General features: G+C 32.6%; 1 protein-coding gene across 1 annotated transcript in view; it reads right to left on the reverse strand.

Moving 5' to 3' along the window:
* LOC132724048 (hemicentin-2-like) overlaps positions 1–14842 on the reverse strand; it is a gene marked incomplete at its 3' end in the record, with an annotated part of 71326 nt that overhangs the window by 22867 nt on the left and 33617 nt on the right. Inside the window, 3 exon segments of the mRNA XM_060708856.1 lie at positions 3221–3334; positions 4815–5120; positions 11822–12154. Coding sequence (XP_060564839.1) covers positions 3221–3334; positions 4815–5120; positions 11822–12154 — 753 coding nt within the window.

Here is a 14842-nt window from a genome sequence, read left to right on the forward strand (position 1 = left end):
GAACCTTGACCAAATTCAAACTTGACCTGCGCATTCCTTTGACCTATCCAAATGTCAAATTCGGGTTGAACATGTAACACTGTTTGGGAGATAATGAACAGAAACTGAAAATTTCAGATTATTTTCCAAGTGAAATGGGCATAACTCTGCCAAAAATCATTGAACCATGACCAAATTCGAACTTGACCTTTGCATTCCTTTGACATAGCCATACATCAAGTTTGAGTTGAATGTGAAATACCGTTGGGGAGATAATGAGCAGAAACTAAAAAAATTCATATAATTATCAAAGTAAAAGGAACATAACTCTGCCAAAAATCATCGAACCATGACCATATTCGAACTTAACCTCATGACATATCCAATTGTCAAGTTTGAGTTGAATGTGTAATACCGTTGGGGAGATAATGAGTGGAAACTGAAAATTTCATATAATTTTCAAAGTAAAAAGGGCATAACTCTGCCAAAAAATCATGGAACCATGACCAAATTCCAACTTGACCTGTATTTTCTCATGAAATATCCATATGCCAAATCTGAGTTGAATGTGTGCAACCGTTACTAAGATAATGAACGGAAACTGATGATGACGGAATGATAGAATGACGGAACAGGGTAACACTATATGCCCCCGCGAGTTGTTAAGTTATTGGTTTATGTACAAGATCAATGTGACTTTGACCCTTAAATCAATAGGGGTTATATACTAGCCAAGACCAATGCACCTGTGATGTTTGAAGGTAAAGTGCCCATTAGTTGTTGATATATTGATTGTAAACCGTTTTTACCTATAAGGTCAATGTGATCTTGACCTTTAATCCCTTGACCCCCAAAAATCCATTAAGGTCAATTCTGACCAAAAGCAATACATTTGTGAAGTTTGAAGGTCAAGATTTCATGGGTTGTCGAGTAATTGATGGGAAACTGTTTTGACATACAAAGTCAATGTGACGTTCACCTTTGACTCCTAACCTCAAAATCAATAGGGGTCATCTACTGGCCAAGACAAATATACCTTTGCACTTTGACAGCCAAGGGCCGATGGGTTGTAAAGTTATTGATCGGAAAATTGTTTTACCTACATCATCAATTTAACCTTGACCTTTGACTCCTTGACCCTGAAATCATTAGGGTTCTTCATCTTCTGGCCAATACCAATGCACCTGTGAAGTTTTAAGGTCAAAGTCCAATGAGTTGATGAGTTATTTATTGGAAACCTGTTTGACATTCAAGGTTAATTTGACTTTGTCCTAAAGACCCAAACAAGAGCACTGCTAGGAGCATTTTGTGCCCGAAAGTGTTTTTTTAGTAAGGATGAAGCATTTGTAAGACATGGGAATTAAATAAATTATTACCTCTTTCAAAAAGCAATCCTCCTTTATAGCTGAAGAACCTTCATATATATATACAGTTGCTGTTTCCAAAGCACCACCTTCAAGTTGTTATCTTGTAAGTTAAAATGCTATGACGGATGGACGGAAAGAGCCAGGGGTATAACATTATATAATCAAATTTTTTAGGGCATATAATTAATGATCTCAATATAAGTCATCATCCTATGAAGTTTGACAGTTGTAAAAGTGTAAACAATATAAAGGTCATTTGATATTGACCTTGCGACCTCAATATAGATATGGATCTTTTATTCAATATAGGCAATCATCCTATGAAGTTTGAACACTGTAAGCCAAATGGAACTTGTGTTATGCTGCAGAATTTTCATTGTTAAGGTCATTGTGACCCTGACCTATGGTCTTATGACCCTAAATCAATACAGGTCATGTGAGCATGGCTGTTCATCATATAAAATTTTACAGCTGTAGGTTGATTAATACTGAAGTTATTGAGCGAAAACCGTTTTTAAGTTTTAAGGTAGTAGTGACCTTGACCTTGTGACCCAAAAACTAATAGGGATTTTCTGCTCAATATTGACAATCATCCAATGAAGTTTGTACACTGTTGGCCAAATGGAACTTAAGCTATACTCCAGAAACCACAATTGTCAGTGTAAAAATCATAGTGAACCTGCCCTTTGACCTTATGACCCCAAAATCAATAGGGGTCTTCTACCCAATATGGACAATCATCCTATGCAGTTTGAATATAGTGGGCCAAATGGAACTTAAGTTATGCTCCGGAAACTGTTTTCAGTGTTAAGGTAAGAATGCCCTTGACCTCCCCAAAATCAATAGGGGTCTTCTACCCAATATGGACAATCATCCTATGAAGTTTGAATATTGTGGGCCAAATGGAAATTAAGTTATGCTCCGGAAACTGTTTTCAGTTTTAAGGTGAGAGTGCCCTTGACCTTTGACCTTGTGACCCCAAAATCAGTAGGGGTCTGCTACCCAATTTGGACAATCATCCTATGAGTTTGAATATTGCGGGCCAAATGGAAATTAAGTTATGCTCCGGAAACTGTTTTCAGTTTTAGGATACAATCATATGTGGTAGGCATATACCTTCCTTAGTACTTTACCTTTGGAGGGAGTTGGGGTTCATTGGGATTGTGGTCAAAAGTGCTAAGCAAATAGATTTTCACATTTTTGCACTAACAAACTTCATTTGTTGACCGATGTCTTTAAATTGTTTTAGTAATATACATTGGATTGACTTAAGGGTCACTGGACTGAAGGTAATGAGTGGTAAAAATATTTTTACACTTTTATTTATACAGTCCTTATTCATCAACAAATGTTTTTTATACGTAATACTGTTATTTCGTATTTGGCAGGAATATAGCTTGGGCGGTCTTCTACCTTTGCATGGAGTTTCGGACCACTCGGGTCAATGTCTAGAGTGCTATTTTCTATTTTTTTCACTTTTGCCTATACATTCTTTATTTATTGACTGATGTCTTTCACATTTGGTTGTTTAATACCTTAATGTGAGGTTGAAGTTTGGTAAAAACTGGAGTCACTTTGGTCCAGGTCAAGAACACCGTGGTCATACATTATTTGATTCACATAACATTGCAAAGTTAAATAAAATAAATAAACTTATGACCACTTTTAGCAAAATTTACTAAATTGGCCCTAACATTTGAGTTATTCAATTCAGTTATAAGGAAAATATGGCTAATGTTTTATGAGAAAGGTTCCTACTTTCAGATCATTCTGAACAAAAACTTACATGTAATTATTTAATTTTTTTTTCTGAGAAAATAAATACATAGTTCAAAAGAATTTTTTAAAATCAGTCAATAAAACTGAAATCATACATTTAGCAAAGGTTCCTCTTCGCATCAGGAGTACAAATACTAAAATAGTTATTAAAGCAGCACTTCCACCTGCAGCCCCTCCAATTATAGCTCCTATGTTGAGTCCTTTTGTTTCTAAATCAAAAGATACAAGAAATGTTTGTTAAACATGTATGCCTCCCTCTGAAATTTATAAATTTTACCTTTTCCTAAATTGTAATTTAATAGCCATATTTTTTAAATCTTTGTTGCAAACAAGTTTACAAATCATGCACTGTTTATTTTTTTTCTTTTGTTTTTGTTCCTTTTTTCTCCTTTGTAATTGTCCGTACTATATTCCCTTTTAAACACCCAAATGGGTTTATTTAATTGTTGCCAACTTAAGTGCTCTCTTTAATCCAACTTTCAAAACAGGACCTGTTGATTACACACTATACATGTATACAGCAGGTGACGTAGATTTTTCTACATAATACACAAATATGGTAAGTACACACGCCGTGTGACAGGTGTAACATACATAATGATCTATTATTATGCTGGCTAGTGAATGGAGTTAATTAACTGGGTTAATACAGTATGATTTGTTTGGTAAAAGACAAGATAATCTAAATTTTCAAGTGTACCCCTAAAAATTTACAAAAGAAACAACAAACAAAAACAACAAAAAAATCAAAGCTTAAAAATTCTGCTGTTATTTAATTTCAAATATTTCTATTCTAACCAGATTAATATTATTTGCAGGATAAGTCCTTTTATTCAATAGTAATGAGAAATGGATTTGCTACACCCCTCCCTTCTTTGTGCATTTAGACAGGACCAGTAAATGAAATCTTAGATAGTCATCAAAGCAGGTGGTAATCATTGATTTCTATACTTGTAGTGTAAATTGCATTTTCAAATAACCATGAAATACTAGTATTGAGACTAATTCGTACTATTTTCTCAAAGGGCTAGATCAATCAAGTAATCATAGTGTATATATTTTTCTCAGATCAATTGTTTTATTACAGGTATTGTCACCTTTTTCCAGACATTGCAAATTTCAATAAATAAGGAACAAGTTTAATTATTTAATTATTTTGTTTAAAGATGAAATAAATGTAAAATAAACAACAACAGAAGTGTTGCATTGTATGTCTGTTATTATTTGAAATAATTAAAGAAAATATCAACAGAAAAACATTTGCCTACATATTATAATTTGTCTAAATACAATTATATTATAATTTGTCTAAATACAATGTACAGTATATCATGGCAGACTATATACTGTGTATTGCTATACTCAGTAAGCTCAAATTTTGTAACAAGTGAAATTTCAAAAAAAAAAAAAAAAATCCCCTACCTACCTACCCACCTCTTGAACTTAGGGTCGGAGCACTACAAACAAACAATTTTTTTAAGGATGGCCTCATAATTACAAATAATTAAGATCCCAAAATCAAGGGGTTTATCTACTAGTCATGGCCAAATCCCAATCAGAATCTTAGTACTGTTGGCCATTAATTTAACATGAAGATTATATTTTATTTCCACAGTAAGGAAAACTTGTTTACTTAACATGAAATTATCACTTACTCACTGGAAAACTTTACACTGTTTGATGACCTACCTATTTTTGAAGATGTAGTGTAATTAAGGCTGCTTGTTGCAGTGCTATTTCCTTCTCGATTGAAAGAGTACATCCGAACAAAATATGTTGTTGAAGGACTTAAACCTGACAGCCGTTTAGAAATCATTTCATCTGATTCAGTTTTTCCATCAAATACTTCAACATCTTTCCATGATTTTTGGTCTGTACTAAGCTTAATCACAAAAGTTTGGGGAAAGCCTCCATGGTATCCTCGTCGCCATGACAAACGGGCCTCATTGAAATTCACATTGTCAATTGTAAGGTTAAAAGGTAAAGTCGGTGGCCCTGAAAGTATTTACACCTCATCACCAATATAAATCATTACAAAACATAGAAAATTTCCCTTCCATTTACCAATGCTTTTAAAAACAAATCAACACTTTTATCATTTTTACTTCAAATCAATTGATAAGATTCAGGCATGATTCTTGTCGCTTGTAAGGACATGTTTAAATAAAAAAAAACATGCAAAAATAAGGTTTCTCCCTCACTTAAGACATTTTCGAGAAATAACATTACATTTAGATATTGTTGTCACTTAAGGCATTTAATGATCAACTTCATCGGGACAACAAATAAATCTGTAACATGATTAGAACATTTTGAGTGCTTTAATGTGCAATAATGTTAAAGGGCAATGCAGGAATTTCTTCTCCAAAAAAGGGATACCTAAGGAAATGGGGGCCATGGTTTGGTTTAACATCGCACCAATACAGTAAAGGTTATATGGCAAAGACGGCCACGAAAGCCTTTTTATCAATGCCTTCAAACAACCTTCACTGTTTAAAACAAACAATTCCCCCCCCCCCCCAAAAAAAAAACAGGGCTCAGTAAGTGAGAAAGATTTTTTAAACAATATTTCATTTTAAATACCTAAATAAATCTATTTTTTAATAAATTAATGTAATAATATAATGCACAGAAAGTATAAATAAGATTTTGTTTCATAAATGTTAGCCCGTGTTTAGTTGGGAAGAATACTCTTAATTGATCAGTAATTTCATTTTCAATTCATATTCTTACTGTTTAAGATAGGATGATGATATGTGTAAAGTGTAAATGTGTGTACACATCACTTTTATTAACATATTTTAGGTTTAATTGCCACTGAGTGCCCAGATATATTAATGATCACAAACAAAGAACTAATTGGCAGACTTCCAGCCTGATCATAAGGTGGAATGAGAAAGTAACCATTTTTTTCTCTGCAAGCTATACCTGCTTGTCTGTTCATGATCCTTAGATTTAGAACACTGAATCTTTGACAAAGGGCCGAACCAATTTCAACCCAAGGGCTTTTATTTGAACAAACTGGGTAGACACCCATTAGAAGATGTTTCGAGCTTAAAAATCTATGCTCTAGCTTTTTTTAAATGTCAAGATTTTTTAAGTTTTTAATATATACATATAAGGAAAATGATATAACCCTCCAGGGCGGGCCAATTTTGACACCAGGGCTTTTATTTTTGGAAAATTGGTAAACACTCACTAAAAGATGTTTCATGCCAAATATTTAAGCTCTAGATCTTTGCGTCTTTTAAAAGAAAATATTTTAAGTTTTTTCTTTAGGTTGCCATGGCAACCAGAGCTTTGCATGGAATTAAATCTTTGAACAAAATTTTTAAAGGTGTCCACCAAAGGAACATTCCTGTAAAGTTTGCTTAGACGTTTATGAGGAGATGTTGTTTAAAGTAAAAGTTACAGAAGGAACAGAAGACAGACCCTGGACGAAAAGTGATCACAAAAGCTCATCATGTCACTTTGTGACAGATGCTTGTCACTTTGTGACATGGTGAATTAAAAATAAACTTGAAATGTGTCCATAAGACACGGTTGCCCCCACCGCGCCACTGTTCTGTCAATCTTATGACTCTAGGTCAAACACTTTTTGAAAACTAAACATTTTTTACTAAGAAAAGGGCAAGAACATTACATAAATCCACGAGCAAACCCCAATGTGCATAAGTACACATGCTGACCAACATTCTTGTAAACTTTCAGGCCTACAAGTGAAATACTTTTTGAGCTATGCATGAACAATTTGAAAATTGCAAATTTATACTACTGTAAGTCAAGGGCAACAACTCTAACAAAACTAAAAAAAAATCCACATGCAAAGTCCCGGGTGCAAAGCTTCACAGTGATATGAATCATTATTCCTTTAATTTAGTGATGTTGATCATTATTCCCGTAAAGTTGGTTGATTCCAACTCAAGCACACATTAGGAACAAATAACAACATAATGAAACAGTTTTTACTAAGTCAAGGAAAATAACTCTACAAATACTGGATAAATCCACAAGCGGAACCCCATTGCAAAATTTTACTTAGTCAAGGGCAATAACTCAAAAATATTAGAAATATCCAGACGAAAATACCCAGGTGCACAACTACACATGCTGATCAACATTCCTGTAAAGTTTCATGACTCTAGGTCAAATACTTTTTGAGTTACATGCGACATAAGTCAAAAATTGCAAAATTTTACTAAGTCAAGGGCAATAACTCTAAAAATACTAAAAATGTCCAGACGAAAATACCCAGGTGCACAACTACACATGCTGATCAACATTCCTGTAAAGTTTCATGACTCTAGGTCAAATACTTTTTGAGTTACGTGCGACACAAAAGAGAACGGAAGGACAGAAGGACGGACGGACGGAAGGACAGACGGACAAGGGTAAATCTAAATGCCCGCCACTAAAGTGGGGGCACAAAAATTAATCCTTATTTTAGATAAACTAGAACTATCACTAAATGTGATTAATACCCCCACAAGACTGCTTCGGAAATGAGGATGTTACCAGTAACAGAATACCTTGTAAAAGAATTGAAATATAGAGTTATGGTTGTGGGCAATTAAAGGTCGTTGTGGTTCTTGTATGATGCATTTCCTTTCAAAGTCGTTGGCCATTGATGAAGTTTTATTGAATTACTCTGTAATAAGTCCAGAAAGACAAGAAAAAGGAACAAAGGGCAATAACTCTATAAATATTGAAGATGGAGTTATAGTTCTTGTGCATTGCACTTCCTCTTATTGTGCTTGACCATTGTATGAAGTTGTTTTGAATTCCAACCAGTAGTTTTCATGTCATGCTCTGGACAAGGAAAAGTAACAAAGGGCAGTAACTCTGTAATAAGTCAAGATGGAGTTATGGTTCTTGAGCACTGCACTTTCTCTCAATGTGCTTGACCATTGTATGAAGTTATAATGAATTCCAACAATTAGTCTTCAAGTTATGGTCCGGACAAAAGAAAGCAATGGAAAAGTAACAAAGGGCAATTACTCTGTAATTACTTTAGATAGAGTTATGGTTCTTGTGCACTGCACTTCCCCTTATTGTGTTTGACAATTGTATAAAGTTGTTTTGAATTCCAACCAGTAGTTTTCAAGTAATGCCCTGGACAAGGAAAATTACCAAAGGGCAATAACTCTGTAATTAGTCAAGATAGAGATATGGTTATTGTGCACTGCACTTCCTCTCATCCTCTCAATGTGCTTGACCATTGTATGTAATTGAATTGAATTCCAACCATTAGTCTTCAAGTTATGCTCCGGACAAAAGAAAGCAATGGAAAAGTAACAAAGGACATTAACTCTGTAATTACTTTAGATAGAGTAATGGTTCTTGTGCACTGCACTTCCCCTTATTGTGTTTGACAATTGTATGAAGTTTTTTTGAATTCCAATCAGTAGTTTTCAAGTTATGCCCCGGACAAGGAAAATTACCAAACGGCAATAACTCTGTAATAAGTCAAGATAGTGTTATGGTTCTTGTGCACTGCACTTCCTCTCAATGTGCTTGACCATTGTATGTAGTTATATTGAATTCCAACCATTAGTCTTCAAGTAATGCTCCGGACAAGGAAAATGCAATGGACGTCTGGACCGACCTCCTATATACCCCCTTCGTTTTTGTATAATGACATAATATATAACAATGAACTACAATGTATCATCATTAACATTAACAAGAGGGCCATGATGGCCCTGAGTCGCTCACCAGAAACAACTGCTTTTCAGTGTTGGAAATCATTTTTCAAAAGAAGTTGCTGAAAGGCAAGTCCAGCTCTTTCGGCAAGTTCAACTCAATTTAACTTGCCCCTCTAGTAATATACTTTAACAACACTGATTGTTTTAGCTTTTTTTCTTCATAATAAACAATAGGGCCACTAAGATGGCCCTTGATCACTCATAACCCATCATTTCATTATTCACAATATAAATTGAAATATTTTGCCCTAATATTTTGGAAAGGCTTTGTTAAAAATATGAATGTTGCAAGTGTGTTCCTATGAGACTATGTAGAATAAATACAGAATAAATGACCACTAGAGCAGGATTAATTTCGACTGGACGCTTTTTTTATAACATTTTTGAATGAAAACACAAAATGTCATATGCAAAACATGTAAGGTGTAGATGTTTGAAGTTTACAGTTTGGGACAACAAACATTGTAAGAAATATGAAAAGTAGGCCAGTTGATATCAAAATTCAATTCAGCATCAGAAATTACACCCCTAGTACAAATTTTAAGTCTGTGTGTCATAAAACACAAGAATGAAGGTCAAATTACATCAAAAATATCAAAAGTAGGTCAGTTGATATAAAAATTCATTACGGCATCAGAATTTACAAACCTGGTCCAAATTTAAAATCTGAATGTCAAAATACAAGAAAGTAGGTCAATTGGTGTCAATAATACCTAAAGTAGGTCAGCTGGTATCAAAATTGAGTTCAACATCAAAAATTACACAAATTACACCCCTGGTCCAAATTTCAAGTCTGTACATAAAAGACAAAGAAAGTAGGTAAAGCGATATCAAATATATCAAAAGTAGGCCAGTTCATATCAAAATTCATATCAATTCAGGATCTGAAATTAAACCCATTCAGAAGTCAGTTGATATCTTAATTCGTTTCGCAGCAGAAATAACATTCCTAGTCCAAATTTCAAGTCTCTATACATCATTCCAAAATCCAAGTCTCTGTACATCAAAAACAAGAAAGTATGTACAATGGTTTCATAAATATCAAAAACAGTTCCACTGATACCAAAATTCTATTATGCACATAAAACTCAGGTTCAACAGTCTGTCCCAAAATTTATTAAAATATGCTTTTTCCAAGTTTAAATCCAATTCAACAAAAAAAAAATACAATTTTTAACAAAATTCAATAAAAAAATGAGCATACAAACTCATCTTTGTTAAAAAAGGTACTGGAGAAACAAATTTAATGTTTCTTTAGGCCTAATTTTTTTTCCTGGTTAATGACCTACAACTGACCTTATGCAATATGATGTCCGAATTCTGGAGCTATGAGATATTTACACATCATAAACAGGTCATGACATTAAGATGAACTCTTTTGGAAAAATTGAATAACATATGTACACATTTCAACGTGAGTTGTTTCCCTTTCATTATGAAAAGATCTTTGAGTCATAGAAATTTATTGAAATTTATGAAATTCTTACTGAAAATGTCTAATTTGGAAACTATGTATGGGAAGCTGCATTTCCTATTATAGGCCAAGTAAAGTTGGTCTTTTCTATATATAAAAAAACAGTTTTTAATGACTTTATCATTATATTGATACTGTGTGAAGAGTTTAAAACATAACATATCTACTTTGCATGAAGTCAAAACACGTTTATAATCCATCGTCAATCTTTTCAAGCATAGAATATCTTTAAACTATAATTTGAAGAAATGCCATGTCTTGGGGCATTTAAGCTTTAGCTTTAAAAGCGTCAATCAAATCAATATGAGCAAACTTGATAAAAGACTACCTAAGAATGCTACAGACAAAGTTTGGTGATCATCCATCAAATATTTCAGTAGGAGATGATGTTCAAAGGTTTTCTATATTTAGCTTTAGTGGCCCCTTTAAGGGGCCAATCAAATTAATATGAACAAACTTGATAAAAGACTACCTGAGAATGCTACAGACAAAATTTGGTGATCATCCATCGATTAGTTCTGTAGAAGGAGATGTTTAAAGGTATTTCTATTTTTAGCTTTAGCGGCCCCTAAAAGGGGCCAATCAAATTAATATGAGCAAACTTGATAAAAGACTACCTTAGAATGCTACAGACAAAGTTTGGTGATCATCCATCAATTAGTGCTGTAGAAGAAGACATTTAAAGGTATTTCTATTTTTAGCTATAGCGGCCCCTACAAGGGGCCAATCAAATTAATATGAGCAAACTTGATTAAAGACTACTTAAGAATGCTACAGACAAAGTTTGGTGATCATCCATCAATTAGTTCTGTAGAAGAATATGTCTAAAGGTTTTTCTATTTTTAGCCCTAGAGGCCCCTAAAAGGGACCAATCAATATAATATTAGCAAACTTGATAAAAGACTATATGAGTATGCTACAGACAAAGTTTGGTGATCATCCATCAATTAGTTCTGTAGAAATAGATGTATTAAGGTTTTTCTATTTTTAGCTTTAGCGGCCCCTAAAAGGGGCCAATCAAATTAATATGAGCAAACTTGATAAAGCACTACCCAAGAATGCTTCAGACAAAGTTTGGTGATCATCCATCCATTAATTCTGTTGAAGAAGATGTTTAAAGGTTTTTCTATTTTTAGCCCTAGAGACCCCTAAAAGGGGCCAATCAAATTAATATGAGCAAACTTGATAAAAGACTACCCAAGAATGCTACAGACAAAGTTTGGTGATCACCCATCCATTAGTTCTGTAGAAGAAGATGTTTAAAGGTTTTTCTATTTTTAGCTCTGCTGACCCCTAAAAGGGGCCAATTGGAATGACATGAGCAAATTCAAGTGTGACTGTCACAAGGATGCTACAGACCAAATTTGAAGTAAGTCTGCTTAGTAGTTTCAGAGAAGAAGACGATTGTAAACGCATGACGACGGATCATCCCCCTTTGATACTAATAGCTCACCCTGAGCCTTCGGCTCTGGTGAGCTAAAAATATGAACAATGTTAAAAAATTTAAAATTACTCACCTTTAGCCACTATTTCAAATGACCGTACAGTAGAGTTTATTTCGTTTGACACAACAACATCATAGCTTCCAATGGCATCTTTTGTTTGTACATGTATTGAAAGTCTCGCACGAACTCCTGCTGTTTTAATGGAATGTCCAAAAACTTTTAAATTAACTTGTGTATTTGTCTCTGTTACACTATATTTAACATCTTCCTGCCTTGATCCATTCACATTTCTATAAATTGTAACATTAGATCCTGCCACATTTGAGAAATAGTAAACGTCATTAGTGGCATTTTCCATAAGCTTTGATGATGTTATTTCACTAAAATTGGTTATGATTGGATATGCTGAAAATGACAATCAAAGACTGGATAACATAGATGTATAACACATTAAACTAATGTTGAAGGTATTTCGGGATTAAAAAAATATTTAAAGAGTGCGGAATTCAAAAAATATACGCAAACTAGATATCTTGAGAGAGATAGTAGAGAGTGACATAGGGGAATAATTCCCCTATCTTTTAAACCTCTGACGAAACGCATTGTACCTGTCCGTTCTGCGGATAATATTCCACGAGTTTATTTTCTAAGGACAATGTTGGAAATCGTTGTTCGGAGTAATTTGATAAATACACATAGAAGAATATTTCTCTTACTTTTTAATGGGTCAATATAGCTGTCATTTATGCGGATTACAAAAGCCTTTTAAATAAATAGCAGTCAGTCAATATCTTTTAAATATGAAATAGAAGGGTTAAAAATTAACGCAAACTGATTTGTTTTCGTTACATGTTTTCATAATTTTGTTCAAGAATATATAGTAGTGAAAAAATACATTCAATATTAATTCTCTTACGTATAAAAAATAATATAATATTGGCTATATAAAACTGATGACATTTATCTGTTAAATTTTTCATCGTATTCTTAAGATCATAAATATGTTTATCAAATAATCATACACGTTTGATTCTTTAAGTTAAATAGAAAACTGTTTTATTCATTGTACAATTGTACATTTATGAATAAATTTTTATCAGTATAAGTTTTCTTTTACTGAAGTGTAACATATGTTTCTTATTTCACTGGTGTCGTAACTACTGTCGTCAATATGCATATTAAAGATAAATAAAAAGAGAGCTGGTGAAATATTTATTTTCATATCACTCGATGAAATAAATCACGTAATTACATAAAAAACCTTGGTATCCCTTTTCATTATATTCTTAAATATCCTTAATATAAATTCTGAAATATTGAGAAATATTGATGACATAAAAATTAGTTTATTTTCCTTGTTTTATTGAAAGGACTGCAGTGAAACATATTTCCGTTTTTTCACTTGTGTCTTTTCGGACTACATTCTTCTAAACTCAGTCAAATTACAAAATTTAAGGGAAAGTCTTTCAAATTTTAGTGTCAAACAAAAGACAAAATTAAATGATAAACAAAAAAGTGAAGTTTATTTTCTATAAATACAGGATTGATTTTCATATTGTGGCATGAAAATGCTGATATTTTACTCGTCGCGAAATATCTATTTTTATACTACAAGAACTTAAACATGGCCTATTAATTCCCCTTTTATCTCCTTTTTTGATTCATCTCCTTTTTGAGCGAATCTTAAAAAAAGTATATTTATTCATTATCTATTTTTAGTACGATACATGTGTTGTTCAAGATAGGTAGGTTAATTGCTAAAAATAAAACAACAAAAAAATAAATAAGCAAAACACGATGGCATGATGTTTGTCAGGCACTAAATAGCATTATATTTCACATCAAATAGTTTAGGTATAGTCTGATATCTTGTTGATTTCTTCTATAAGTCTGTTTGTTCACATTAATGATCCTTTATCTGAAAAAAAGTATTAAAACAACATTAAATTGTTTTATAATAACTTGGTATTACTTTCATCATTATCATTTGTTTTAGTGGTCACAAGAAAAGAAGCGTGAAATTTAATCAATAAGAAAATAACTCTCATTAGATGATTTCATAGCTTATATCTTTCATTCATATAATATATAAGGATTGTATAATACATATTTTCTTCACATTTTCCCTGTCTTAAAGTAGTTTTTATATATCTTTTCTGCACTATAATGAATCGATTATAAGAACAAATTTCACAACACGCTATTATAGCATAATTTAAAGCAAAGCAGTAAGGAAATAGCCCCGCCTATTTTGATTTTTTCTAGCCGATAAACCAGTAAGATCCATTACAGCTGAGATAAGAGTGGACTCATGCCACAGCGGTCAACTGCGAAATCATTCATTATTAATCGGCAACCTGAAGTTCAAGACCTCGTTTGAATTGTTTACATGTATCTGCAATTTGTATCATTTCAACATGGCATATAAAAATACGAGTTCCAGCGTATTGATTTATTATTTTCTTCAAATGTTTTATAAAAGATACAAACAAAAACGCATTTAGATAAATTTTATTCTAAATATTTTAATAATATCGTTATAATTATTTCATTTGTTATAATTATTTCAGTCGTATGTTTTTATTTTTGTATTTAGGGGTAAAGTATGTTTTTTTACAATCTGCACATATAAAGAAAATGTTTCTAAATCATGTTCAATTTTTAAACAAATAATACCGATTTTTGCTCAATTTTTTAATTTCTTCCTCCAAAAGAAAGTACAATTCTTTTTCTTTATTGGTCTCAATATAATCGATAATCGACAGAGAAGTGATATACAAATGTACATGTATATGGAACAGTATATTATTTATTAACCGCGACGCTTTAAGATGTTCACATTATATATTCTTAATCTTATTACAAATACTAACACAAATATGAACACCGCACTACAAAGTAAAGACAAATATTATTTCACCTTAACTGAAAAATTGAAATAAATACCTTGGATTTGCATCTGATAACCACATAATCTTTCGCTCAATTAAAGTGCAATCCTTTTGATTATAAAATAATAACAACCTACCACATTCTAACAAATTTATATATTGTACTTCTGTACACCAATTTTTCAATGGCGGGGACATAGCG

Source organism: Ruditapes philippinarum, unplaced genomic scaffold, assembly GCF_026571515.1.
Source record: "Ruditapes philippinarum isolate M1 unplaced genomic scaffold, ASM2657151v2 ctg6864_1_1_1_1, whole genome shotgun sequence".
Lineage (NCBI taxonomy): Eukaryota > Metazoa > Mollusca > Bivalvia > Venerida > Veneridae > Ruditapes > Ruditapes philippinarum.